At 43.9% G+C, this 26,083-nt stretch overlaps 1 protein-coding gene across 1 annotated transcript in view; it reads right to left on the bottom strand.

The window, feature by feature from the left end:
* The window catches only part of LOC121567838 (inactive heparanase-2), a 144,777-nt gene that overhangs the window by 24,191 nt on the left and 94,503 nt on the right, over positions 1-26,083 (bottom strand). Inside the window, exons 7-9 of the mRNA XM_041878200.2 lie at positions 17,970-18,063; positions 6,121-6,227; positions 5,874-5,988 (exon numbers count right to left, since the gene is read on the bottom strand). Coding sequence (XP_041734134.1) covers positions 5,874-5,988; positions 6,121-6,227; positions 17,970-18,063 — 316 coding nt within the window. The remainder of the gene's footprint in view (positions 1-5,873; positions 5,989-6,120; positions 6,228-17,969; positions 18,064-26,083) is intronic.

Raw genomic sequence — 26,083 nt, 5'->3', positions numbered from 1 at the left:
GCTATGAGACTCGAAATTGAGCTCAGATGCATCCTGTTTCCATTGATCATCCTTGAGATGGTTCTACAACTTGATTGGAGTCCACCTGTGGTAAATTCAATTGATTGGACATGATTTGGAAAGGCACACAGCTGTCTATATAAGGTCCCACAGTTGACAGTGCATGTCAGAGCAAAAACCAAGCCATGAGGTCGAAGGAATTGTCCGTAGAGCTCAGAGACAGGATTGTGTCGAGGCACAGATCTGGGGAAGGGTACCAATAAATGTCTGCAGCATTGAAGGTCCCCAAGAACACAGTCGCCTCCATCATTCTTAAATGGAAGAAGTTTGGAACCATCAAGACTCTTCCTAGAGCTGTCCGCCCAGCCAAACTGAGCAATCGGGGGAGAAGGGCCTTGGTCAGGGAGGTGACCAAGAACCTGATGGTCACTCTGTCAGAGCTCTAGAGTTCCTCTGTGGAGATGGGAGAACCTTCCAGAAGGACAACCATCTCTGCAGCACTCCACCAATCAGGCCTTTATGGTAGAGTGGCACGACGGAAGCCACTCCTCAGTAAAACGCACATGACAGCCCGCTTGGAGTTTGCCAAAAGGCACCAAAAGACTCTCAGACCATGAGAAACAAGATTCTCTGGTCTGATGAAACCAAGATTGAACTCTTTGGCCTGAATGCCAAGCGTCACGTCTGGAGGAAACCTGGCACCATCCCTACGGTGAACCATGGTGGTGGCAGCATCATGCTGTGGGGATGTTTTTCAGCGGCAGGGACTGGTAGACTAGTCAGGACCGAGGGAAAGATGAACTGAGCAAAGTACAGAGAGATCCTTGATGAAAACCTGCTCTAGAGCACTCAGGACCTCAGACTGGGGTGAAGGTTCACCTTCCAACAGGACAACGACCCTAAGCACACAGCCAAGACAACCCAGGAGTGCCTTCGGGACAAGTCTCAGAATGTCCTTGAGTGGCTCAGCCAAAGCCTGGACTTGAACCCGATCGAACATCTCTGGAGAGACCTGAAAATAGCTGTGTAGCGACACTCCCCATCCAACCTGACAGAGCTTGAGAAGATCTGCAGAGAAGAATGGGAGAAACTCCCCAAATGTGCCAAGCTTGTAGCATCATACCCAAGAAGACTCGAGGCTGTAATCGCTGCCAAAGGTGCTTCAACAAAGTACTGAGTAAAAGGTCTGAATACTTATGTGAATATAATATTTCTGTTTTTTATTTGTAATACATTTGAAAAAAAATCTAAAAACCTGTTTTTGCTTTGTCATTATGGGGAATTATGTGTAGATTGACGAGGGAAAAAACCCCAATTTAATCAGTTTTAGAATAAGGCTGTGACGTAACAAAATGTGGAAAAAGTCAAAGGGTCTGAATACTTTCCAAATGCATTGTATAAAGATGCTGGTTGGATAGAGGGTAATTTCATGCAAATGTATTTAACTACTTGAGTTTATTTTCAAATATTATTTTTCTATCAATATAATAACAAAACACATAAATAGGCCATACATGGTTTAAATATGTTAGCATGGGTCTTTTCAAAGAACATTTTTTATATATTTGACAGTTTAAACATGAATGCTACCAAAACTGATGGATTACCTTGACTTTTTGTCTGTCATTATACAATTATTTATGTGCTATAATTCAGTCAATATTTGATGGATTTCTTATTTATTTAAAAAGCGTTGAGTAGCTCCATTATGCAACAATTATCAGAACTGTATTTCTTACCTTTTATAAATGTCTGTTATATTCTATGAGTCTTTAGATATACATATGTAGATTTGCCTAACCTGGGTTCCAAGAGACAAAACCCATCAGGTCAGTGAAACTTCATGACCTCCACAGTAGTCTTTCTCTGTCTGATCAGTCAGAGCTGTGATTAACGAGAGCAGGTTTAACCAGGCTGATCTGTGTGCCTGATTTACTAACTGAGAGAGATGGAGATGTCAATGAGATGTCTGCAGGATGTGCCCAGTTAGACATCTGGAGAGCAGGGAGAGAATCAGGGGAAAAAGACATCGTTCAGCCTGAGAATGGGGTAGTTTGAAGAGATCAGTTTAGATATTGTTTACCAGTAGTAGCCACTTTCAGGGTTAAATAACATATAGTAGTGAGAAAAAACTGGATGGCGAAGAACTTGTGTTTGAAACGCTGCAGTCAATAGAGAGGGGAGATGGATGGGGGAGAATCCTCAGCATCTACCTAGTGAGGAGAGAGGTAGGGCAGGTACCAGAATGAATCAGTTGGACGGGCATTTGATTTCCATAGGGGGTGGCACTTTTTCTTCACGGGACCTCCTATGCATTTTCTTTATGGGTAAAGACGTAATTTAACTGTAAATATGTACACTACCAGTCAAAAGTTTGGACACACCTACTCTGTAAAGGGTTTTTATTTATTTTGACTATTTTTTACATTGTAGAATAATAGTGAAGACATCAAAACTATGAAATAACACACATGGAATCATGTAGTAACCAAAAAAGTGTTAAACAAATCAAAATATATTTTATATTTGATATTCTTCAAATAGCCACCCTTTGCCTTGATGACAGCTTTACATACTCTTGGCATTCTCTCAACCAGCTTCATGAGATAGTCACCTGGAATGCATTTCAATTAACAGGTGTGTCTTCTAAAAAGTTAATTTGTGGAATTTCTTCCCTTCTTAATGTGTTTGAGCCAATCAGTTGTGTTGTGACAAGATCGTGGGGTATACAGACGATAGTCCTATTTGGTAAAAGACCAAGTCCATATTATGGCAATAACAGCTCAAATAAGCAAAGAGGAATGACAGTCCATCATTACTTTAAGACATGAAGGTCAGTCAATATGGAACATTTCAATAACTTTTAAAGTTTCTTCAAGTGCAGTCGCAAAAACCATCAAGCGCTGTGATGAAACTGGCTCTCATGAGGACCGCCACAGGAATGGAAGACCCAGAGTTACCTCTGCTGCAGAGGATAAGTTTATTAGAGTTACCAGCCTCAGAAATTGCAGCCCAAATAAATGCTTCACAGATTTCAAGTCACAGACACATCTCAACATAAACTGTTCAGACGGGATTGTGTGAATCAGGCCTTCATGGTCGAATTGCTGCAAAGAAACCACTACTAAAGAACACCAACAAGAAGAATAGACCTGTTTGGGCCAAGAAATATGAGCAATGGACATTAGAACGGTGGAAATATGTATTTTGGTCTGGAGTCCAAATAGGAGATTTTTGGTTCCAACCGCCGTGTCTTTGTGAGATGCGGTGTGGGTGAACGGATGATCTCCGCATGTGTAGTTCCCACTGTAAAGCATGGAGGAGGAGGTGTTATGGTGTGGGGGTGCTTTGCTGGTGACACTGTCTGTGATTTATTTAGAATTCAAGGCACACTTAACCAGCATGGCTACCACAGCATTCTGCAGCAATACGCCATCCCATCTGGTTTGGGCTTAGTGGGACTATCATTTGATTTTCAACAGGACAATGACCCAACACACCTCCAGGCTGTGTAAGGGCTATTTTACCAAGTAGGAGAGTGATGGAGTGCTGCATCAGATGACCTGGCATCCACAATACTCCAACCTCAACCCAATTGAGATGGTTTGGGATGAGTCGGATGGCAGAGTGAAGGAAAAGCAGCCAACAAGTGCTCAGCATATGTGGGAACTCCTTCAAGACTGTTGGGAAAGCATTCCAGGTGAAGCTGGTTGAGAGAATGCCAAGAGTGTGCAAAGCTTTCATCAAGGCAAAGGGTGGCTATTTGAAGAATCAACTATAAAATATATTTGTATTTGTTTATCTTTTTTGGTTACTACATGATTCCATATGTGTTATTTCATAGTTTTGATGTCTTCACTATTATTCTACAATGTAGAAAATAGTTAAAATAAAGAAAAACCCTTGAATGAGTAGGTGTGTCCAAACTTTTGACTGGTACTATATTACCTTTTAATGTGGCATGAACACAACCAGTCACAATGTTTTCATCTGATTGTCAAACAAATCACTTCAAAAAGTAGGTTACCTTCACACGTTTGTCCAAAATAATTGCAGCAGCCGAACAGTGCACTGTGCACCCTCCAACTTTCCTTAAATTCGCAAATGGCTGAAACTACCTCACCGGAGAAAAGCATCTGTGCGAGCGAAACAGCGCCCTTCTGTCTTACTATGTGTAGCCCATGTATTTGATGCTGTCTGGCCCAAACTAATATGACATGACATGCCATACTGTTTTTGGCCAGATAGCATAAGAATCATGGGCTACACATACAGATACAGAGGGGCGCTGTTTCCAACAATGGAAAAAGAGAGAGAGGAAGAGAAAGATAAAGAGAGAGAGAGAGAGAGAGAGAGAGAGAGAGAGAGAGAGAGAGAGAGAGAGAGAGAGAGAGAGAGAGAGAGAGAGAGAGAGAGAGAGAGAGAGAGAGAGAGAGAGAGAGAGAGAGAGAGAGAGAGAGAGAGAGAGAGAGAGAGAGAGAGAGAGAGAGAGAGAGAGAGAGAGAAAGAGAGAGAGAAAGAGAGAGAGAAAGAGAGAGAGAAAGAGAGAAAGAGAAAGGAAAGAGAGCGAGAGAGAGAAAGAGAAAGAGAGAGAGAAAGAGAAAGAGAAAGAGAAAGAGAAAGAGAAAGAGAAGAGAGAGAGAGAGAGAGAGAGAGAGAGAGAGAGTAGGTAGACCCAGTACAACCATGGAGGAGAGGAATAGTAGTGGTGGGGTTGAGGGGTGGGCAGATAAAGTGAGTCCTCCATTGTCAGAACAGGGTCCAATGAGTGTTCAGAGAGATGGAAAGGGACATGTGGTTGGCGTGTGAATAAATCTCTGCGGCCTGCGGACAGCTCTGGCCTGTAGTGGTTCCTCCCAGCAGGTAGACTGGCAGAGCAGTCCGACGCCCAGCCACATTAAAAGCATTGTGATCCTAGCGGGGGGCATCCTTCCCAGAAAATAACAGAGAATGGAACTGGAGGGAAAATAATTGTCTGCAAGTTTTGGAGCAGTCTCCCTAATAAACACCACCCATCCCTGCAGCAGCTGAATAAAGAAATAAGTTCTCCACATCTTCTTTAGGCATCCACCAGTTGCTGATAAATCATTTTTATGAACATGGCACTGCAGTAGCATTGTAAAACTGACTCTCTGTCTGGATCAAAGAGCCTTGGATGTCTTGATCCCTATCTCAATCTCAATCTCTGGCAGCCCTCTTCACGTTCCCCTAAACAAGTGAATACTCCTACAGTCCTGGTGACCCACAGGGTGCAGGCTTTTGTTCTAACTTAGCACTAAAACCCTTAATTAAACTAATCAACTTACTGTATCATCTGGCAAATGATTAGTTGGGTGTAATGCTTGCCCTGAGCATAGTCCTGTACCCCTGATGCAGCATAGTCCAATCCCAACAGCAGAGGGCAGTAGTGGGAGCCAGGACTGGACTGCACCATTGCAGACAGTGCCGGAGAGGGGAGTAGCAGCTTTTGCGTACCTACAGCTCAGGTTGCAGATCTGTCACCAGCCCAGCGCTGCACACAGAGGGGCTCACATTTTGTAATGGGGGGGAAGGGGAGAGTCGTGACACCATCCTGGTCACTGACAAAGGGCTAGGGTTACACAGTGATTCGCCCTCGCGTCCAGCCAGTCAACACCACTAAACGCCTTTCATCTGGCCTAATAGCTCCCACGGGAAAGAACGCTAGATGCCACAGAGGACTGAGATGAGCCTACAGTAGCTGCCAAAAGCCACATCGAAGAACGGACTAAGAGTAGCTAACCAGAGTAGCAATAGCTCCAATGAACGTTCCCTTGTTATCAAGTGAGAGTATAAAGGAATGATTTGTCCAGTACTGCTTCATGATGATAAGGAGAGCAGAGTGTGAGACTCACCGGTAGTGGGTTGAAGTGCTGGTCTACGAGGTGTGTGTATCCATAGTCGAAGAACGAGTGTCGCAGGACAACATCAATCCCCTGCATCGCTGCCATGCCCAGAGTGTTCAGCCACCTGAAACCCACACACACGCACACACGCACACACACACACACACACACATACACACACAAAGCGAGAATAATGCCTGAGTGAGGTGATACTTTATTTGATTGATTGATTTATAGATTGATTGATTGTACTTACAGAAAGCCAGCAGCGTAGGTATCAGAGAGGTTATTGGTTCCTCCAGCCCACTCCGGACCTACTCCACCCAACCACACCTTCTTACCAGGTGCATGGCTATTCACTACCTGAGAGAGAGAGAGAGAGAGAGAGAGAGAGAGAGAGAGAGAGAGAGAGAGAGAGAGAGAGACAGAGAGGAAACAGAGGGGGCAAGAGAGGGAGAGGAAAGAGAGAGGGACAGAGTGGAAAGAGAGGGATAAAGAGAGAGGGGGGAGAACAGACAACAGAAAAATAGAGGATCAGATCAAAGAAAGAGAAAGGGGCTGCAGGTAGCCTAGCGGTTAGAGCATTGGGCTAGTAACCGTAAGGTCGCTAGTTTGAATCCCCGAGCCGACAAGGTGACAAATCTGTTGATGTGCCCTTAAGCAAGGCACTTAACCCTAATTGCTCCAGGGTTGCTGTTGATAATGGCAGACCTTGGCTGTGACCCCACTCTCTGAGGGTGTCTCATGGGGAGTTGGGCCCTAATTTATGTGTTCTCTGGTGCTGCATGGAAAATGGTCCAGGAACAAAAGGACAATGCCCAAGGACTAGTCAGCCCTTCCCCCTCTGAGGGGCCAAAATGTATCTCTCTGTTACAGTATTCAGAGGACTGACTATTGTGACAGAATAATGCTATTGTATCCATGTCTGGTATCTATCTGAAACTTGTTCACTGAGGATAACTCTGATGCTATCTATATATATATATATATTGAGCTGTAGTCAATTAACAGCATTCTAAGAGAGGCATTTAATTCCTTTATTTTTATTTTTTACCTTTATTTAACTAGGCAAGTCAATTAAGAACAAATTCCTATTTACAATGACGGCCTACCAAAAGGCAAAAGGCCTCCTGCGGGGACAGGGGCTGGGATTAAAAATACAAATATAGGCTAAAAAACCCACATCACGACAAGAGAGACACCACAACACTACATAAAGAGAGACCTAAGACAACAACATAGCATGGCAGCAACACATGCATGGTAGCAACACCACATGACAACAACATGGTAGCAACACAACATGGTAGCAGCACAAAACATGGTACAAACATTATTGGGCACAGACAACAGCACAAAGGCAAGAAGGTAGAGACAACAATACATCACATGAAGCATGCACAACTGTCAGTAAGAGTGTCCATGATTGATTCTTATGGATGTATTATCTCTGTGGTTACTTGTGTCTGTACAGGGTGAACTCTGAATTACTTTATTATGCAAAGGGATGTTATTGTCTTCTCAGGAATTCTGTCTTATTTATATTGTTCTTTAGATTATGTGACAGATTCTCTGTGGAGATTGGACCTGAGAGTGTTTAGGTTACTGTAAACTTGGTCTCGTTTGATTGGTTAATGGGGGTTGGTTTTTGGGTTGGAAGGTTACACCTTCAGATATTATAAATGGAATTAAATGCCTTTGTTCTCTCTCTTAGAATGCTGTTCATTGACTACAGCTCTAATGCACTCCACACTTCCCACCTGGACAAGAGGAACACCTACGTGAGAATGCTATTCATTGACTACAGCTCAGCCTTCAACACCATTATCCCCTCCAAGCTCGTCACCAAGCTTAGGACTCTGGGTCTGAACACCTCCCTCTGCAACTGGATCCTGGACTTCCTGATGGGCCGACCCCAGGTGGTGAGGGTAGGCAACATCATCTCCACCACGCTGACCCTTAACACAGGGGCCCACAGGGGTGTGTACTTAGTCCCCTCCTGTACTCCCAGTTCACCCACGACTGTGTGGCCACGCACAATTCCAACACCATTATCTAGTTCGCTGACGACACTACATTTACATTTTTGTCATTTAGCAGACGCTCTTATCCAGAGAGACTTACAGTTAGTGAGTGCATACATTTTCATACTTTTTCATACTGTTTTCATACTGGACCCCCGTGGGAAACGAACCCACAACCCTGGCATTGCAAGCACCATGCTCTACCAACTGAGCTACACGGGGCTACCACATGGTGGTAGGCCTGATCACCAGCGACGATGAGTCAGCCTACAGGGAGGAGGTCAGTGACCTGACAGTGTGGTTTAGGAGCAAGACCAAGGATCTGATCGTGGACTACAGGAAACGGGGGGGCTTGCACGCCCCCATCCACATCGACGGGGCGGCAGTGGAGCAGGTATACAGCTTCAAGTTCCTCGGATGGCAGAGGGTTGTGCGGACAGCCCTGTACATTACTGGGGCCGAGCTCCCTGCCATCCAGGACCTCTATATCAGGCGGTGTGAAAAGAAGGCCCGGAAAATCCCAACCACCCAAGCCATAGACTATTTTCCCTGCTGCCGTACCGGTGCATCAAGTCTGACACCAACAGGCTCCTGAACAGCTTCTATCCCCAAGCAATACGACTGATAAATAGCTAACAAAATGGCTACACGGACCGAGTCTACCTTGTATCTTTATTAAACTTTTATTTCAGTATTTGCACTGTCTCTATGCACACTCACAGGGCCCTACACACTCACACACACTGTCACTCCAACACACACACAAACACTCACTCCATAATTTGCTCATTCACACATAATATGCACATACATATATACTGACTCTACACACCCGCACACCCACTCACATGCAAGCTTCTGCTACTCTGTTTATCTTATATCCTGAAGTGAAGTCCTTTTTTTTTTCTTCTAGTAATACATTGTTATTGATTATTGCATTGTTGGGTTTTGCTTTGTAATGCTTGTTAATGTTTTGTAACTTAAGCTTGATGCCTTGTATGTGAATCCATTCATTTTGTTATAGGCTTTGGTTTTTCCATTTATGTTTTGAGGTTGGACGTATAGCTCGTTAGCACATAGGGCACCAATGTCACCTCATTGGTCAGTATGTGTTACACATTTGCTGGTTGCCATCTCTGTGCTGACCCAGGTGCTATTTAAGAGTGGCTGGCCCAGTGTTCCAGTTGTCTTGATAGTTGTGGAGGGTTAGCACCTTTAGTTGGTGCTCCCTATTTAAATTTTTAGACAAACAATCCTTTATCTGATTTTGTTTTGCTCCACCTTTTTGTTTTACTTCCTGTCTTTAAGTTTGATGTGGGTTTTTCTTTTTTTTGCCTCTTCTCTGGCAAATTTAGTGGGCGTTCATGGTGACCCTGTAGGTCGCAACCCTTCACGAAAGGGTTGCGACCTACATTTATGAGCACAAGGATCTCACTCTTGAGAAAGCTGCAGTTCTTGCAGATGAGTTTGTGTTGACACACAAAACTACCTTCACAAACAAAGCACCCAGTAGTTATCCCTACGCAAAAAGCAATCCAGAGTAGTCACCTCCTACTATGAGGTTTCGTCCCATTTCTTCAGTGCCCAAAGAGAAAGATCGGCAGAAAAAGTTATTTTTTTGTATCCGACAGTTTGTCATTACTACCTTGAGAAAGGACACAGTCTCTCAGTTTCCTAAGTCGAAACAGAAGAATGAGAGCGAGAAAAATAAGTTTCTACTTGTAGGAGCACTCCAGCTCATCAAGTCTCTGGTTGGGACTGGTGTATCTCATAAACAAGATTTTAGATCAGATGTGTATCAACCCTTTGTTTCAGATGGGTTCGTGTCTCTGCAGAGTGGCGATGCTGTTAAGCAGCCGGTGACGATACTGCGAGACACTGGGGCAGCCCAGTCCTTCATTTTGGGGTGTTTTGCCTTTGTCCGACTCTTCAGCAACTGGTTACAGTGTGTTAGTACAAGGCGTGGAGACGGGTTGTAGGAAGTTCCTTTGTATAATGTGGAACTCGAGTCTGATCTTATTTCTGGTTCCGTTGTCGTTGGAGTGAGGCCGAGCCTGCCGGTGAAGGGGATCTCATTTATTTTGGGAAACAATTTGGCTGAAGGGAAGGTTGTGCCAAATCCTGTCATTTGTAAGGAACCCAGAGTAGAAGAACCTGATGGGTTATCAGAAAAGTACCCTAGCATGTTCCCAGCGTGTGCCGTTACACGTGCTATGTCTAAGAAAGTCGCAGGAAGTAAGTCTAGTGTTGAGGAGGATGTCAGCGATCCCACCATGGCCGATCTGTCTGAGATGTTTATGGGTGATCCTGATTTTGCTAAACCTGAGTTGACCTTTCCTTTGAAAACTCCAAAGGAACCAGAGGACAGGTTCCAGCAAGTGCTACAACAGTTGGGTGTAACCAATTGCCCCTCTAGTGTCTACCATCCAGAGGCTCAAGGTGCTCTTGAGAGATTTAATCAGACTCTGAAGTCTACAGTGCATTCAGAAAGTATTCAGACCCCTTGACTTTTTCCACATTTTGTTACATTACAGCTTTATTCTAAAATGTATTAAATAAATAAAAATGGTCATCAATCTACACACAATACCCCTTAATCACAAAGTCAAAACAGTTTTTCTTTAAATTTTAGCAAATGTACTAAAAATAAAAAACATAAATACCTTATTTACATAAGTATTCAGACCCTTTACTATGAGACTCGAAATTGAGCTCAGGTGCATCCTGTTTCCATTGATCATCCTTGAGATGTTTCTAGAACTTGATTGGAGTCCAACTGTGGTAAATACAATTGATTGGAGATTATTTGGAAAGGCACATACTTGTCTATATAAGGTCCCACAGTTGACAGTGCGTGTCAAAGCAAAAACTAAGCCATGAAGGTCGAAGGAATTGTCTGTAGAGCTCCAAGACAGGATTGTGTCGAGGCACAGACCTGGGGAAGGGTAACAAAAAATGTCTGCAGTATTGAAGGTCCCAAAGACCACAGTGGCCTCCATCATTCTTAAATGGAAGAAGTTTGGAACCACCAAAACTCTTCCAAGAGCTGGCCGCCCGGCCAAACTGAGCAATCGAGGGAGAAGGGCCTTGGTCAGAGAGGTGACCAATAACTCTATAGGAGAATCTTCCAGAAGGACAACCATCTCTGCAGCACTCCAACAATCAGGCATTTATGGTAGAGTTGCCAGACGAAAGGCACTCCTCAGTAAAACGCACATGACAGCCCTCTTGGAGTTTGCCAAAAGGCACCAAAAGACTCTCAGACCATGAGAAACAAGATTCTCTGGTCTGATGAAACCACGATTGAACTCTTTGGCCTGAATGCCAAGCGTCACGTCTGGAGGAAACCTGGCACCATCACTACGGGGAAGCATGGTGGTGGCAGCATCATGCTGTGGGGATGTTTTTCAGCGGCAGGGACTGGGAGACTAGTCAGGATAGAGGGAAAGATGAACGAAACAAAGTACAGAGAGGTCTTTGATGAAAACCTGCTCCAGAGCGCTCAGGACCTCAGACTGGGTTGAAGGTTCACCTTCCAACAGCACAATGACCTTAAGCACACAGCCAAGACAACACAGGAGTGGCTTCAGGACAAGTCTCTGAATGTTCTTGAGTAGCCCAGCCAGAGCCTGGACTTGAACCCGATCAAACATCTCTGGAGAGACCTGAAAATAGCTGTGCAGCGACGCTCCCCATCCAACCTGACAGAGCTTGAGAGGATCTGCAGAGACGAATGGGAGAAACTCCCCAAATACAGGTGTGCCAAGCTTGTAGCGTCATACCCAATAAGACTTGAGGTTGTAATCGATGCCAAAGGTGCTTCAACAAAGTACTGAGTAAAGGGTCTGCAAAAATGTATAAAAACCTGTTTTTGAATTGTCATTATGAGGTATTGTGTGTAGATTGATAAGGGGAAAAAAACAATTTAATCAATTTTAGAATAAGGCTGTAATGTAACAAAATGTGGAAAAAGTCAAGGGGTCTGAATACTTTCTGAATGCACTGTATGTTGAGAGCTTACTGCTTTGAGTTTGAGACAGACTGGGATGAAGGGGTCTTGTGCTGTTTGCAGCGCGGGAGGTTGTTCAGGAATCTCTCGGTTTTAGTCCGAATGAACTTGTGTTTGGACATTATGTCAGAGGTCCTTTGAGTTTGCTGAGAGAGATGTTGTTGAAGGGTGACACTTTAAAAACAAAAACAAATCTGTTGGAGCACATTAGTGCTTTTCGATACAGATTATGCCGCGCTTGTGAATTTGCCTTTGTTGTCCTGGTTTTGTTGACGGTTCTGGGGTCACCGTTGCAGGCTCGATTTCAGGCCCTTACCCCATAGTGAAAAAAATTGGTCATCTGGATTACATCATCGCCGGAGAAAAACCCGGCTGTGTCATGTCAACATGTTGAAACCATACTTCATCCGCTACGATTGGGCGGCGAAGTCGGTGAAAACCGGTAATGATGTTCTGCCTGTGGCCACTGCTGTCACAGTTTACTATAGTATTCCTCAAGAGTACGACGAAAGCCCAATACACCCTGTGCCGGTTGGAAGGTTGAGTAACTCAGAGATTCTAGAAAACCTTGATATCTTTCTGGCACACTTGTCTCCGGAGGAAAAAGGCAACATTTTTGAATATCAGGGTTTATTCTCAGATGTGCCAATCCAGACAATTGTACTAGAACATGACATTGACGTTGGGGACTCGGCCCCGATCAAACAACATTCCTATCGAGTGAACCCTGAAAAGAGAGAGAAGCTCCGCAGGGAGGTAGAGTTCATACTTGAGCACGCATTGCACAACATGGCAACAGTTTGTGGAGTTCGCTCGGAATATTAGTACCTAAGGCGGATGTGTCTCTGTGGTTTTGTTCTGATTTTCAGAAACTCAATACCGTAACTAAATCAGACTCATACCCTTTGCCCAGGGTCGACCATTGTGTTGACCGTGTTGGAGCTGCTAATTACGTTAGCAAGTTCGATCTGCTGAAGGGATATTGGCAGGTCCCTCTAACTGAGAGTGCCAAAGAGTTGCCTGCTTTTGTCACTCCTGATGGTTTGTTTTCCTACCTTCGTCTCCCGTTCGGGATCCGAAATGCCGGAGCCACGTTTCAAAGGCTCATGCACATCGTGCTACGTGGCCTAAAAAATGATGAGGCATATTTAGATGTGGTCGTATTTAACACAACCTGCCCCAACACCTTCAGGATATTAGGAGTCTGTTCTGGCGTTTCACAGCTGCCAACCTGACAGTTAACCTGTCTAAGAGCGAAATTGCCAGAACAACAGTCAAATATCTCAGGAAGGTGGTGGGGCAAGGGGATGTTCGACCAGTCCTGGCAAAAGTGGAGGCCATCAATAGCCTTCCAGTGCCAGCTTCTCGCCAGGAACTGCACCGATTCTTGGGAATGGCCGGTTACTACCGGGCTTTTTGCGCCACTCACAGATTTGACCAGTCTGAAAGTCGTTTTCTGTTGGAGCCCCGACTGTCAGGAGGCTTTTGAGAAGACAAAGAACCTTTTAGTCTCTGCACCGGTGTTAGCTGCTCCGGATTTTGATCATCCATTTGCTTTGTATATCGATGCCAGTGACGTAGAAGCAGGGGCTGTGCTCCTACAGAAAGACAATAACAACATCAAGCACCCTGTGGGGTACTTTTCAAGAAATTGGCCTCATATAAAAAACACTACTCGACTACTGAGATGGGGACACTCGCTTTGGTACTGGCTCTTCAGCACCTCTGGTGGTCTATACCGATCATAACTCTAATTTTCCTGTAAAAGACGAGCTCCACGAATCGCCGACTCCTTCGCTGGAGTCTTATATTGCAGGAGTTTCCCCTTGAAATCAGACATGTCTGTGGTAAGGACAATTTGGTCGCTTATTGTCTTTCAAGGGTGGGCAGTCAATAAGTTTTGTGTTTTGCGTTTAGCCAGTGTGTTGCCCTGGCTCACAGTTTCTTTTGAGTGCACGTTTTGCTGTTTTGGAGATGAGTATTGTTTTGGTTGGGCTCGTTCCAAGGGGATGAGTGTCACGTTCGTTGAATGACGGGTCAGACCAAGGCACAGCGTGATATACGTACATGTTTATTAACTTATAAACCCACGACAAAATAACAAACCAAAACGAAACGTGAAGTCCAAGGTAGAACACACAACATACCTTACAAGGAACAAGATCCCACAACTACACAGTGCCAATAGGCTGCCTAAGTATGATCCCCAATCAGAGACAACTAGCGACAGCTGCCTCTGATTGGGAACCACACCGGCCAACATAGATCTATACATACTAGAATACAACATAGAAAAAGCACAACAAGGAATATACACACCCTGACTCAACATTAAAGCATCCCCTGAGTCAGGGCGTGACAATGAGAGTTATAGAAGTGTACATAAGTTTTTCTAAAACTTGTGAGTTTTAGGCAACTATAGAAAGAAAAAGAAAAAAAGATTTAACAAATAATAAAAAGATTGTAAAAACATATAAATATATACAGTATATATTTAAAAGGAAAATAAAATGTGTGTTGTGTCTTATATTTAATTGTTGACAGCCAGTAAATGCCATGTTTACATTGGAGAAGGCAACGCATACGTAGCAATGCATTTAAGTTGATCATGTTGTGAAATGGAAGTTGTTTTCTGTTGGTGGTGAGCAAACTTGTCCAACAAAAATATAGGATATATTTGTTGTCTTAAGGGGGAAAGTGTTACAGGCTTTGGTTTTTCCATTTATGTTTTGAGGTTGCACTTTAGCACGTATAGCTCATTAGCACGTAGGACGCACCGATTGGTGTCACCTCATTAGTCAGTATGTGTTACACCTGTGCTGGTTGCCGTCTCGTTAGAGGGAAGGTGTTTTACCTGTGCTGACTCAGGTGCTATCTAAGATTGGCTGGCCCAGTGCTTCCGTTGTCTTGATAGATGCGGATGGTTAACACCTTTAGTTGGCGCTCCCTATTTAGATTTTTAGACAAACAATCCTTTATCTGATTTCTCTGATTTTGTTTTGCTCCACCCTTTTGGTTTACTTCCTGTCTTTAAGTTTGGTCTGGGTTTTTCTTTTGTTTGTCTCTTCTCTGGCAAATTTAGTGGGTGCTCATGGTGGGTGTCTTTTAGGTTCTAGTTTTTGTTGCTAGTCAACTTTCAGTGGACACCCCCATGAGTGTCTTTCAGAACCCCTCCTAAAACTCCACCTGTTTCGTTTTGGTTGTTGGTCAGTGACTATTTGTTAGTTCCCTCTTCTGTTTAAGCGACATTTTTGGTTTTCTTGCTTTTATTTTATTTTTATTTAACCTTTATTTAACTTGCTGGGGAACGTAACAATTTTACAAAGTAATGAAATACACTTGTATTAAGAATTCTATCCTCAGACATTTCTTGATGACCTATTACTGTAACTCAACTATAGTGTTCTTGCATATTGCTAAATCATCTTTATGGAGTCAGATAAACATTTTAATAGGCTAATTGCTTAGTCTTATTACTAGTCACAGGTGAGTTATTTATAATATCATATTTACTGTACAGTGGGGAAAAAAAGTATTTAGTCAGCCACCAATTGTGCAAGTTCTCCCACTTAAAAAGATGAGAGAGGCCTGTAATTTTCATCATAGGTACACGTCAACTATGACAGACAAATTGAGATTTTTTTTCCAGAAAATCCCATTGTAGGATTTTTTATGAATTTATTAGCAAATTATGGTGGAAAATAAGTATTTGGTCACCTACAAACAAGCAAGATTTCTGGCTCTCACAGACCTGTAACTTCTTCTTTAAGAGGCTCCTCTGTACTCCACTCGTTACCTGTATTAATGGCACCTGTTTGAACTTGTTATCAGTATAAAAGACACCTGTCCACAACCTCAAACAGTCACACTCCAAACTCCACTATGGCCAAGACCAAACAGCTGTCAAAGGACACCAGAAACAAAATTGTAGACCAGCACCAGGCTGGGAAGACTGAATCTGCAATAGGTAAGCAGCTTGGTTTGAAGAAATCAACTGTGGGAGCAATTATTAGGAAATGGAAGACATACAAGACCACTGATAATCTCCCTCGATCTGGGGCTCCACGCAAGATCTCACCCCGTGGGGTCAAAATGATCACAAGAATGGTGAGCAAAAATCCCAGAACCACACGGGGGGACCTAGTGAATGACCTGCAGAGAGCTGGGACCAAAGCAACAAAGCCTACCATCAGTAACACACTACGCCGCCAGGGACTCAAATCCTGCAGTGCCAGACGTGTCCCCCTGCTTAAGCCAGTACATGTCCAGGCCCGTCTGAAGTTTGCTAGAGTGCATTTGGATGATCCAGAAGAGGATTGGGAGAATGTCATATGGTCAGATGAAACCAAAATAGAACTTTTTGGTAAAAACTCAACTCAGTCGTGTTTGGAGGACAAAGAATGCTGAGTTGCATCCAAAGAACACCATACCTACTGTGAAGCATGGGGGTGGAAGCATCATGCTTTGGGGCTGTTTTTCTGCAAAGGGACCAGGACGACTGATCCGTGTAAAGGAAAGAATGAATGGGGCCATGTATCGTGAGATTTTGAGTGAAAACCTCCTTCCATCAGCAAGGGCATTGAAGATGAAACGTGGCTGGGTCTTTCAGCATGACAATGATCCCAAACACACCGCCCGGGCAACGAAGGAGTGGCTTCGTAAGAAGCATTTCAAGGTCCTGGAGTGGCCTAGCCAGTCTCCAGATCTCAACCCCATAGAAAATCTTTGGAGGGGAGTTGAAAGTCCGTGTTGCCCAGCGACAGCCCCAAAATATCACTGCTCTAGAGGAGATCTGCATGGAGGAATGGGCCAAAATACCAGCAACAGTGTGTGAAAACCTTGTGAAGACTTACAGAAAACGTTTGACCTGTGTCATTGCCAACAAAGGGTATATAACAAAGTATTGAGAAACTTTTGTTATTGACCAAATACTTATTTTCCACCATAGTTTGCAAATAAATTCATTAAAAATCCTACAATGTGATTTTCTGGATTTTTTTTCTCATTTTGTCAGTCATAGTTGACGTGTACCTATGATGAAAATTACAGGCCTCTCTCATCTTTTTAAGTGGGAGAACTTGCACAATTGGTGGCTGACCAAATACTTTTTTCCCGCACTGTATATACACGTCAAATATATTACTGCCCACTAAAGCAACAAATACATTTCCAATTCACACATGCGTGTTAATACACTCTTGCAAATATATGCACCCACCTAATTATTATTATTAAAAGGAGGAATGAGAATCTCGTTTGTTCAGTGACAGCAACGAAGTTAGCACGTCTAATTTAGAGAACAAAAACGTGAACAGATTGATAGAACATCTGGACTGAGATGAACTCTGTTGGATAGCCGATCTCCTCAAACTTTAGTCCGATCTAGCTGGTCCAGAGACAGCTACAGCAGCGTCTTGTATTAATTCTGAATCACTTGAAGGACCATTAGGGAAATTCATGATCTGAGACGTACCCTGTTAAATGGTTCTCTGTCCCGATGACCTGTTCTCTCTGCTCTAAACAGCTTCCAGAGAATCTCTCTCCTAGCATGGCTGCAAACCATTACTACTGGCAGCAAATGGGGGGACACAAGCACGCACAAGCATGTACAGCACAAACACGCTTGCATACACGCTCGCACACACGAACGCACGCACACACAATAGGGCGGAACACATTGTTCTTTGATTGTTTTAATGTGCTTTGGGGGGGTCTTCTCTTTTACAATAGAGAAGAATTGGGTATTTTCTACCAACTCAGAGACTGTAACTATAGATTGGAAATAGTGTTAGTAGCAATTATGACTTAATTGTGAGCACGACAGACAGACAGACAGGTTCTTATGGCCTTTCTTTCTCACTGAGGGAAGTTACTGTTCTAGAGCTGAGAGTTGAGATCCATAAAACTGAACTGGGAACTGTGTCCTTACAGAGGTAGGACTATGGAGGGACAAGGCAGGGGGGCAGTGGGGGATGGGAAGAGGCACATTTAACGGAGGTGATTTGGTGAAGCATACTTACATAATGAATTACCTTGCCTGAGACCTTGTGTCAACACTTCCCTTTCTCTCACCTTGAGTACTTTAGTGATCTGTTCGGTCAGGGTGTCCAGCAGGCGCGTCTTCAGAAAGTCCTCTACTTTGGTCACTCTGCCATCCATGTAGTAGCTACAGACAGAACAACAACACACACAGACACTTCAGAACAGAATACAAGCAACTTCTGATAAATGGACACAGCAAATTATCCAGTGTTAAAAAAAAACTAAATCAACACTGGAAGTGTTGAGTCTGTGGACCCATATAGACACCGGAACAGTGTTAAATTAACACACTACTTAGTGTAAAGCCTTTCCAGAGTGCCTTGCCTTTCGAGTAAATTATAGAATTACCACCCATGACTGAATTTGTTAGTAACTAGAAATGGTTGTTACATTCATCCATTTTCGGTCCTATGGACTAAGCGAATATGTTATCATAAAAAATAAAATAATTTATTTAGCACAATATCATACGTATTTCATAAGGGCATTTTTTGAGGGCCTAGTTTTACCCTAAGACTGGCATGATATTCATACACATCAATCATGGGTGGTAACGCTACAATTTGCTCGAAAGGCAAGGCACTCTGGGAAATCTTTGAATATAGCTTTACACTAAGCAGTGTGTTAATTTAACACTGTTCCGGTGTCTATACAGGTCCACAGACTCAACACTTTCAGTGTTGATTTAAAACTCTCAGTGTTGTTGTTTTTTTAACACTAAAATCTTTAACTGGTTATAATCTGGTTATCTGACGCCAAACGCCTGATTGCATGCCAAATGCTCTCACTACACGTTACACTTAAACAGAGTATAATTCTCATGAGAAAAAAGGCTGCGTCTATGGTACACACAAACTGAAACTCTTGCAAACGCTTTATAATACAGTCCAGTAATAAACCATTTAGAAATAGTTTGTTCACCAATTAATAATCATTATTTAATATTAACATACATTTACATTTGTAAACGTTAGTAATATATATATATATATATATATATATATATATATATATATATATATATATTGATTGCATTTTTAATAGCGCCTTTTAAGGTGCTCAAAGCACTGTAAGGTATGGGAAATTCACCTCATCCACCACCAATATGTAGCACCCATTTGGGTGATGCACGGCAACCATTTGTGCTCACCACACATCAGCTATCAGGTGGCGAGGTGAGGAGTGATATATGCCAATTAGGAATGAGGGGGATGATTCGGTGGCCATGACGGAAATGGGGACAGGTTGGGAATTTAGCCAGGACATCGGGGTTAACACCCCTACTCTTACAATAAGTGCCATGGGATTTTTAGTGACCACAGAGTCAGGACACCTGTTTAACATCCCATCCGAAAGATGGCACCCTATGTAGGACATTGGGATTTGATCTTAAGACCAGAGGGAAGAAAGTCGCTTTGGATAAAAGCGTCTGCTAAATGGCATATTATTATTATTATTGTTCCATACTGGCTCTCCAACACTACAGTATACAGTATACAGTGGGTATAGAAAGTCACCAACCCCTTTCAAAATGTTCACCTTTTGTTTCCTTACAGCCTGAAATGAAAACACATAAAATCAGACTTTTTCTGTCTTTATTTACACACAGTAACCCACAATATCCAAGAGGAGAACATTTTTCTAAAAAACTCTGAACATTAATTAAAATGAAAACAGTAAAATACCCTATTTGGATAAGTGAACACCCCCCTGAGTTAATACTTGATGGAACCACCTTTTGCTTGAATTACAGCCATGGGTCTCTTTGAATACGTCTCTACTAACTTTGCACACCTAGACTGTGCAATATTTGCCCATTCTTCCTTGCAGAATTGTTCAAGCTCAGTCAAATTGCATGGTGACCGCTCATGGACTGCACTCTTCAAGTCATTCCATAGATTCTCGATGGGATTTAGGTCGGGGCTCTGACTAGGACACTCAAGGAAATTCACCTTCTTGTCCTTCAGCCACTGTATGGTTGCTTTGGCGGTGTGCTTTGGGTCATTGTCATGTTGAAATGTGAACCATCTTCCCATTTTCAACTTCCTGGCAGAGGGCTGCAGGTTCTCCTCAAGAATCTGTCAGTATATCGCACTGTCCATTTTCCCTTCTATCCTGACAAGTGCTCCAGTCCCAGCTGAAGAGAAACACCCCCACAACAGGATGCTGCCACCGCTGTGCTTTACTGTAGGCATGGTGTTCTTTGGGTGGAAAGATGTATTGGGTTTTCGCCAGACATATCGTTTTGCATTCAGGCCAAAAAGTAACATTTTGGTCTCATCTGACCACAGCAACATTTGCCACTTGGCCTCCGAATCTACAATGTGCATTTTGGCAAAGCTCAAATGAGACTTGATGTTTTTTTAGGAGTGTTTTTTTCTTCTTGCCACCCTCCCATAGAGGCTAGATTTGTGGAGCGCTTGTGATATTGTGGTCACATGCACACATTGACCAGTCTTTGCCATAAAGGCCTGAAGCTCCTTCAAAGTCACAATTGGCTTCTTGGTGGCCTCTCTGATCAGTCTCCTCCTTGCCCGGTCATCCAGTTTGGAGGGACGGCCTGATCTATGCAGGATCTGGGTGTTGCCATACGCCTTCCACTTCTTAATAATGGCTTTAACTGTGTTCCGAGGGATAGACAAAGCCTTTGAAATCGTTTTATATCCATCCCCTGACTTGCGCCTTTCCACACTTTATCTCGTAGATCTTTTAATTATTATTAAAGTATTTTTTGCAGTACCTGATCTAAAGCAATCACTATTTACAATTGATAAATTCCATCAACGGTGTATGGGTTTCCCATTGAATTCAGACTGGTTGGGTAGGTTTAGGCTATTATCAATAACGTTATGTCACCCTGTTTTGGGGAATTGACATAGTGGGTTTTGTCACATTTGGCAATGCACCCGATAACACTTTACTTAAAGGGAGTATACAAAAGCCATTCACAACACCGTTATGAAACCAGTCATAACACCTTCATGAGTATTGCATTACCATTTATAAAAACCTTCGTAACACATTTATTCAATATAATTTATAAGGAGTTACATTTCAATTTTCATCAGTAACACAGAAATAGATCTTTATATAAACATTTATTTAGACATTTATATTTTCATAGCCACAGTACCCAACCCCCAAAGTATTATTGTAGGAACACATATTTTTGGCTTAAGTTCGCAGAGAACATGCTGTAGGCCTAACATGACATTTACGATTGGTGCTCAAGGCCAAGGATTCACTGTAGGCCAGGTACTCTGTTTGCTTCAGATCCACCTTCTTACTGTATGTTCTGTACTTACTAATGGATACTGGGTCAAATTGACACAGAACATCAACTGTGGATAGGCTTTTTGAACATAATAGGAGGGTTAAGATAATATTGATAATTGCAAGGGCTGTTTACCCAGTGGCATCCTGCAGCATTGAAAGATCATGAGAGAGGATACAAAACACTCTATGCACACAGTCACTAACTGTTCTGCTCCCAGCCTGTTACGTGAATAGTGTATTAGAGCATGGATGGGCACGGATATATTACAGCACGGATGGGCAACTTTGAAGGGGGCCACAAAGAAAATATTGCTACACATTTTGCCATGGGGCGGGGGGAAAATGAGCAGTTTTACAGCTAATTTCCTGCAATTCTACACATCTTGCCGTTGGGTGGAGAGAAATGTTTGCCGTTTTTAATATGATATCTGAGTGAGAGTGACTTACAAAATCAATGGGGGGCCCCGATTGGTAATTCGGCCATGATTAAAATGTTTAGCTGACATGGGCTAATTAAGTGACTCTCAGTGACTGGCATAACAAGGGAAAGACTACTGATGCATAACTAAATTGCACCTTGCGTATTCTACTATTCGAACAGTCAACAGTAAGTAAAAAAGAAAGTTAAAAAAGAAACAGCCCTGCGGGCCTACAAAAGGGCCGTCAGTTTCCCATCCCTGTATTAGAGGGTTGGTACTGTGGCAGTAGAAATACACATTTTCACTCTACAATGGGTAAATAAATATCTATTTCAAGGGAATTTCATTTTGAATTAATATGTTATAAAGTTTGTTATGAATGATACTGCAGCACTCATAAAGGAGTTATGAATGCCTTACTGTATGTATACCCCCTTCAAGTAAAGTGTTACCATGCACCGTAAATAGAGTAAGTGATTTGTGAAGTATCTATTTTGTGCTAATGAAGACTTTATGTATTCTATACAAGCCTTTATAAATTGTTTGTTTAAAGTGGGACCTAATTGTAAGAAAACTATAAAATGCTTTACCATCAAGGGTTACCAAAACTGGTAAAGCTTTACCAAACTGGGTTATGATATAATTTATGTATGACCAACTTTGTCAGCCAAAAATACATAGTACACAGTAGTTTTGTAGGGAAGCTGTCTGCTGATCCGACTTCTCCTCTACCTATGGGAATAATGAAAGCGTGAACACATCTGTAGAGAACAGAATGTATCCTCTATTTGGAATTACATTCTTTACCCAGACAATGATGAATCACCTTTCCTCGCATCAGTCGCTTTCTCTTTATTTCTCTCTCTCTCTCTCACTCTCACTCTCTCACTCTCTCTCTCTCACTTTTTCTTCTCTTTCACTCTGGCAGTATCTATATACTGTACTACTCCTGCCTCTTCTCTCTCTCGCTCAATGTTGATCTCTTTCCTCTCTAGCTGTCTCGCTATGGTCTCTCTCTACTTCTCTCTCCTCTCCCACCTCTGTCTCCCCTCTACAATGGTTCTCTCTCTGACTTGTCAGTCTCAGAGCAGTAGAGCAGAGCAGGGATTATGTAGTGGAATGGTTGAGATGTAGATAAATACCAGAGTTTGTCTGAGACAAGTATTAAGATGTTTACTTGCTTTTGTCACGACTTCCGCCGAGGCTGCCCCCCCTCCTGGTTCGGGCAGGCTTCGGCGTTCGTCGTCACCGGAGTACTAGCTACTGCCGATCCCATTCTCATCACTCCACTTGTCATGTCTTGTCAATCACACACAATTGGTGCTCATTCCCCTAATTAGTATGTGTATAAGTGTTCCCTCTGTTCCCCTTCTTTGTGAGTGATTGTTTTGTTGTGAGAGCATGTAGCTCGGTTGAGCTACATTTCACTATGTTATTGCCAAGGTGGATGTTTTCCCTTGTACAGTTTCGTTTGACACTTGGGGCGTTTGATTTATGCAAACGGATTAAACTCTGGACTTCGGTATTTTACCTCCTGCACCTGACTCCTTCTTTCACACCTCGTCACAGAATCACTCACCTGATCTGATATGGAGTCAGCAGGAGAAGACCGCATGCCTGGAGTTGTGGCAAGGGTCCAGGAGCATTCCTCGATGTTGGCCAGCTTGGGGGAAGCAATGGATCGGGTTCTTCAGGTGGTAGAACGCCTGGAGAGGAGAGGATCCGATCTATCGAGACCAGCTGGTCAACCGGATGCAGCCACTTACACCCCAGCCCCTGGAGGGATCCAGATATCCCGGCCACCGGCATTTGATGGGACTGAAGCGCGATGTAAGGGATTCCTACTCCAACTGGAGTTGTATTTCTCCAGCATCAGACCGGAGCCCCGGGAGCGGGAGAAGGTATCCGTCCTCGTTTCCTCCCTTTGTGGGAGAGCCTTGGAGTGGGCCAACACGGTGTGGAACGAGGGAGGTACCACGTTGGAGAACTACGGGGAGTTTGCTCGCCTCTTTCGGGCCGTTTTTGATCACCCGCCTGAGGGTCGAGAGGCGGGCGAACGACTGGTTAATCTGAGGCAGGGGACGAGGACCGCTCAGGACTACTCGCTTGCGTTCCGGACGCTGGCAGCGGGGTCCGGGTGGAACGAGCGGGCCCTGATAGACCATTTCCAGTGCCACCTTAGACGTCCGACGGGAGCTAGCGTGCCGGGATGCCATGCTATCGGTCTCCCAATTGGTGGACATGGCCATCCGGCTGGACAATCTGCTAGCAGCCAGAGGACGTCCTGGTAGGGGTCTACCCGTTCCCACTCCGGACGACTCTGACACCGAGCAGATGGCGCTGGGGTGAGCTGCCGGTCGAGAGAGCGCAGGAGGACAGCAACAGTGCCACTCTGGTGGCACGAAGGGACAATCCACCTCACGTCGCAGTCAACGTTCTTTTGGGTCTGGAGGCGGTAGGTAGGGTACTCACGCATCACCCCAGGTAACGAACACCCAAACGTGTTCAGAGCCCTTTGCGGCACACTGTACTTTATCTATCTCCTTTTCCGATCACTTGGTAGGTTCCCAGTGTAAGGCTCTAGTCGATTCAGGCGCAGCTGGGAATTTTATGGACAGGGCATTTGCACACCGTCAAGGCATTTCATTGGTTCCCCTAACCATTCCACTCCCCATCAGAGCACTAGATAGTCGACCATTAGGATCCGGGTTGGTTAAGGAGGTTACGGTACCAGTCACCATGATTACGCAGGAGACACATGTTGAGCAGATCACCTTTATGATTATTGAGTCTCCTGCTTACCCTGTAGTCTAGGGTATCCTGTGGTTAGCCCTTCACAACCCCAATTTCTCATGGCCGCAGAGGGTTCTTACGGGGTGGTCGCGTGAGTGTCCGGGTAGGTGTCTAGGTGTTTCCGTTGGTGCGACCACAGTGGAAAGTCCAGACGGTACCCCCACCGTGCGCATTCCCCCCGAATACCATGATCTGGCGCTCGCATTTTCCAAGATGCAAGCGACTAAATTTCCACCTCATCGGGAGGGGGATTGCGCGATAAAACTTTGGGTAGACGCTGTACCTCCCAGGAGTCATGTGTATCCCCTGTCGCAGGCTGAAACGGAGGCTATGGAAAAATACGTCACTGAGTCCCTGCGCCAGGGGTATATACGTCCCTCCACTTCACCTGCCTCCTCGAGTTCCTTCTTTGTGAAGAAGAAAGATGGCGGTTTACGCCCGTGCATTGATTATCGACCACTGAATAATGTGACGGTACGATTTAGTTATCCTCTTCCCCTCATTCCTTCAGTGATTGAGTCAATGCATGGGGCCCATTTTTTCACCAAATTAGACCTCAGGAATGCCTACAACCTGGTGCGTATTTGGGAAGGGGATGAGTGGAAAACAGCATTCAGCACAACCTCAGGGCATTATGAATACCTGGTGATGCCCTACGGTTTGATGAATGCTCCATCCGTTTTCCAGTCCTTTGTGAATGAGACATGCTTGGTTGCGGTGTGGTGGTCTACATCGATGACATCCTGGTGTATTCCGCTACGCATGCTGAGGATGTGTCCCTGGTTCGCAAAGTACTGGTCCGACTGCTGGAAAATGATCTTTATGCCAAGGCAGAGAAGTGTGAGTTTTTCCAGCAGTCAATCTCCTTCCTCGGATATCGCATTACCACCACAGGTGTGGAGATGGAGGGAGACCGCATTGCAGCCGTGCGTAATTGGCCGACCAACCACGGTAAAGGAGGTGCAGCGCTTCCTTGGCTTTGCCAACTACTACCAAAGGTTTATTCGGGGCAACTTCCGCCGAGGCTGTCCCCCCTCCTGGTTCGGGCAGGCTTCGGCGTTCGTCGTCACCGGAGTACTAGCTACTGCTGATCCCATTCTCATCACTCCACTTGTCATGTCTTGTCAATCACACACACCTGGTGATCATTCCCCTAATTAGTATGTGTATAAGTGTTCCCTATGTTCCCCTTGTCTTTGTGAGTGATTGTATTGTTGTGAGAGCGTGTAGCTCGGTTGAGCTACATTTCACTGTGTTATTGCCAAGGTGGATGTTTTCCCTTGTACAGTTTTGTTTGACGCTTGGGGCGTTTGATTTATGCAAACGGATTAAACTCTGGACTTCGGTATTTTACCTCCTGCGCCTGACTCCTTCTTTCACACCTCGTCACAGCTTTAGCAATGTAAACATACACTACCAGTCAAAGGTTTGGACACACCTACTCACTCAAGGGTTTTTCTTAATTTTTACAATGTTTTACATTGTAGAATAATAGTGAAGACATCAAAACTATGAAAGAACACATAATGTAGTAACCAAAAAAGTGTTAAACAAATCAAAATATATTTTATATTTGAGATTCTTCAAAAAGCCACCCTTTGCCTTGATGACATCTTTGCACACTCTTGGCATTCTCTCAACCAGCTTCATGAGGCA

Source organism: Coregonus clupeaformis, chromosome 1 (assembly GCF_020615455.1).
Source record: "Coregonus clupeaformis isolate EN_2021a chromosome 1, ASM2061545v1, whole genome shotgun sequence".
NCBI classification, from domain to species: Eukaryota; Metazoa; Chordata; class Actinopteri; order Salmoniformes; family Salmonidae; genus Coregonus; species Coregonus clupeaformis.
Note: the sequence above shows the minus strand (reverse complement) of the source record. Positions and strands in the feature narration are given on the sequence as shown.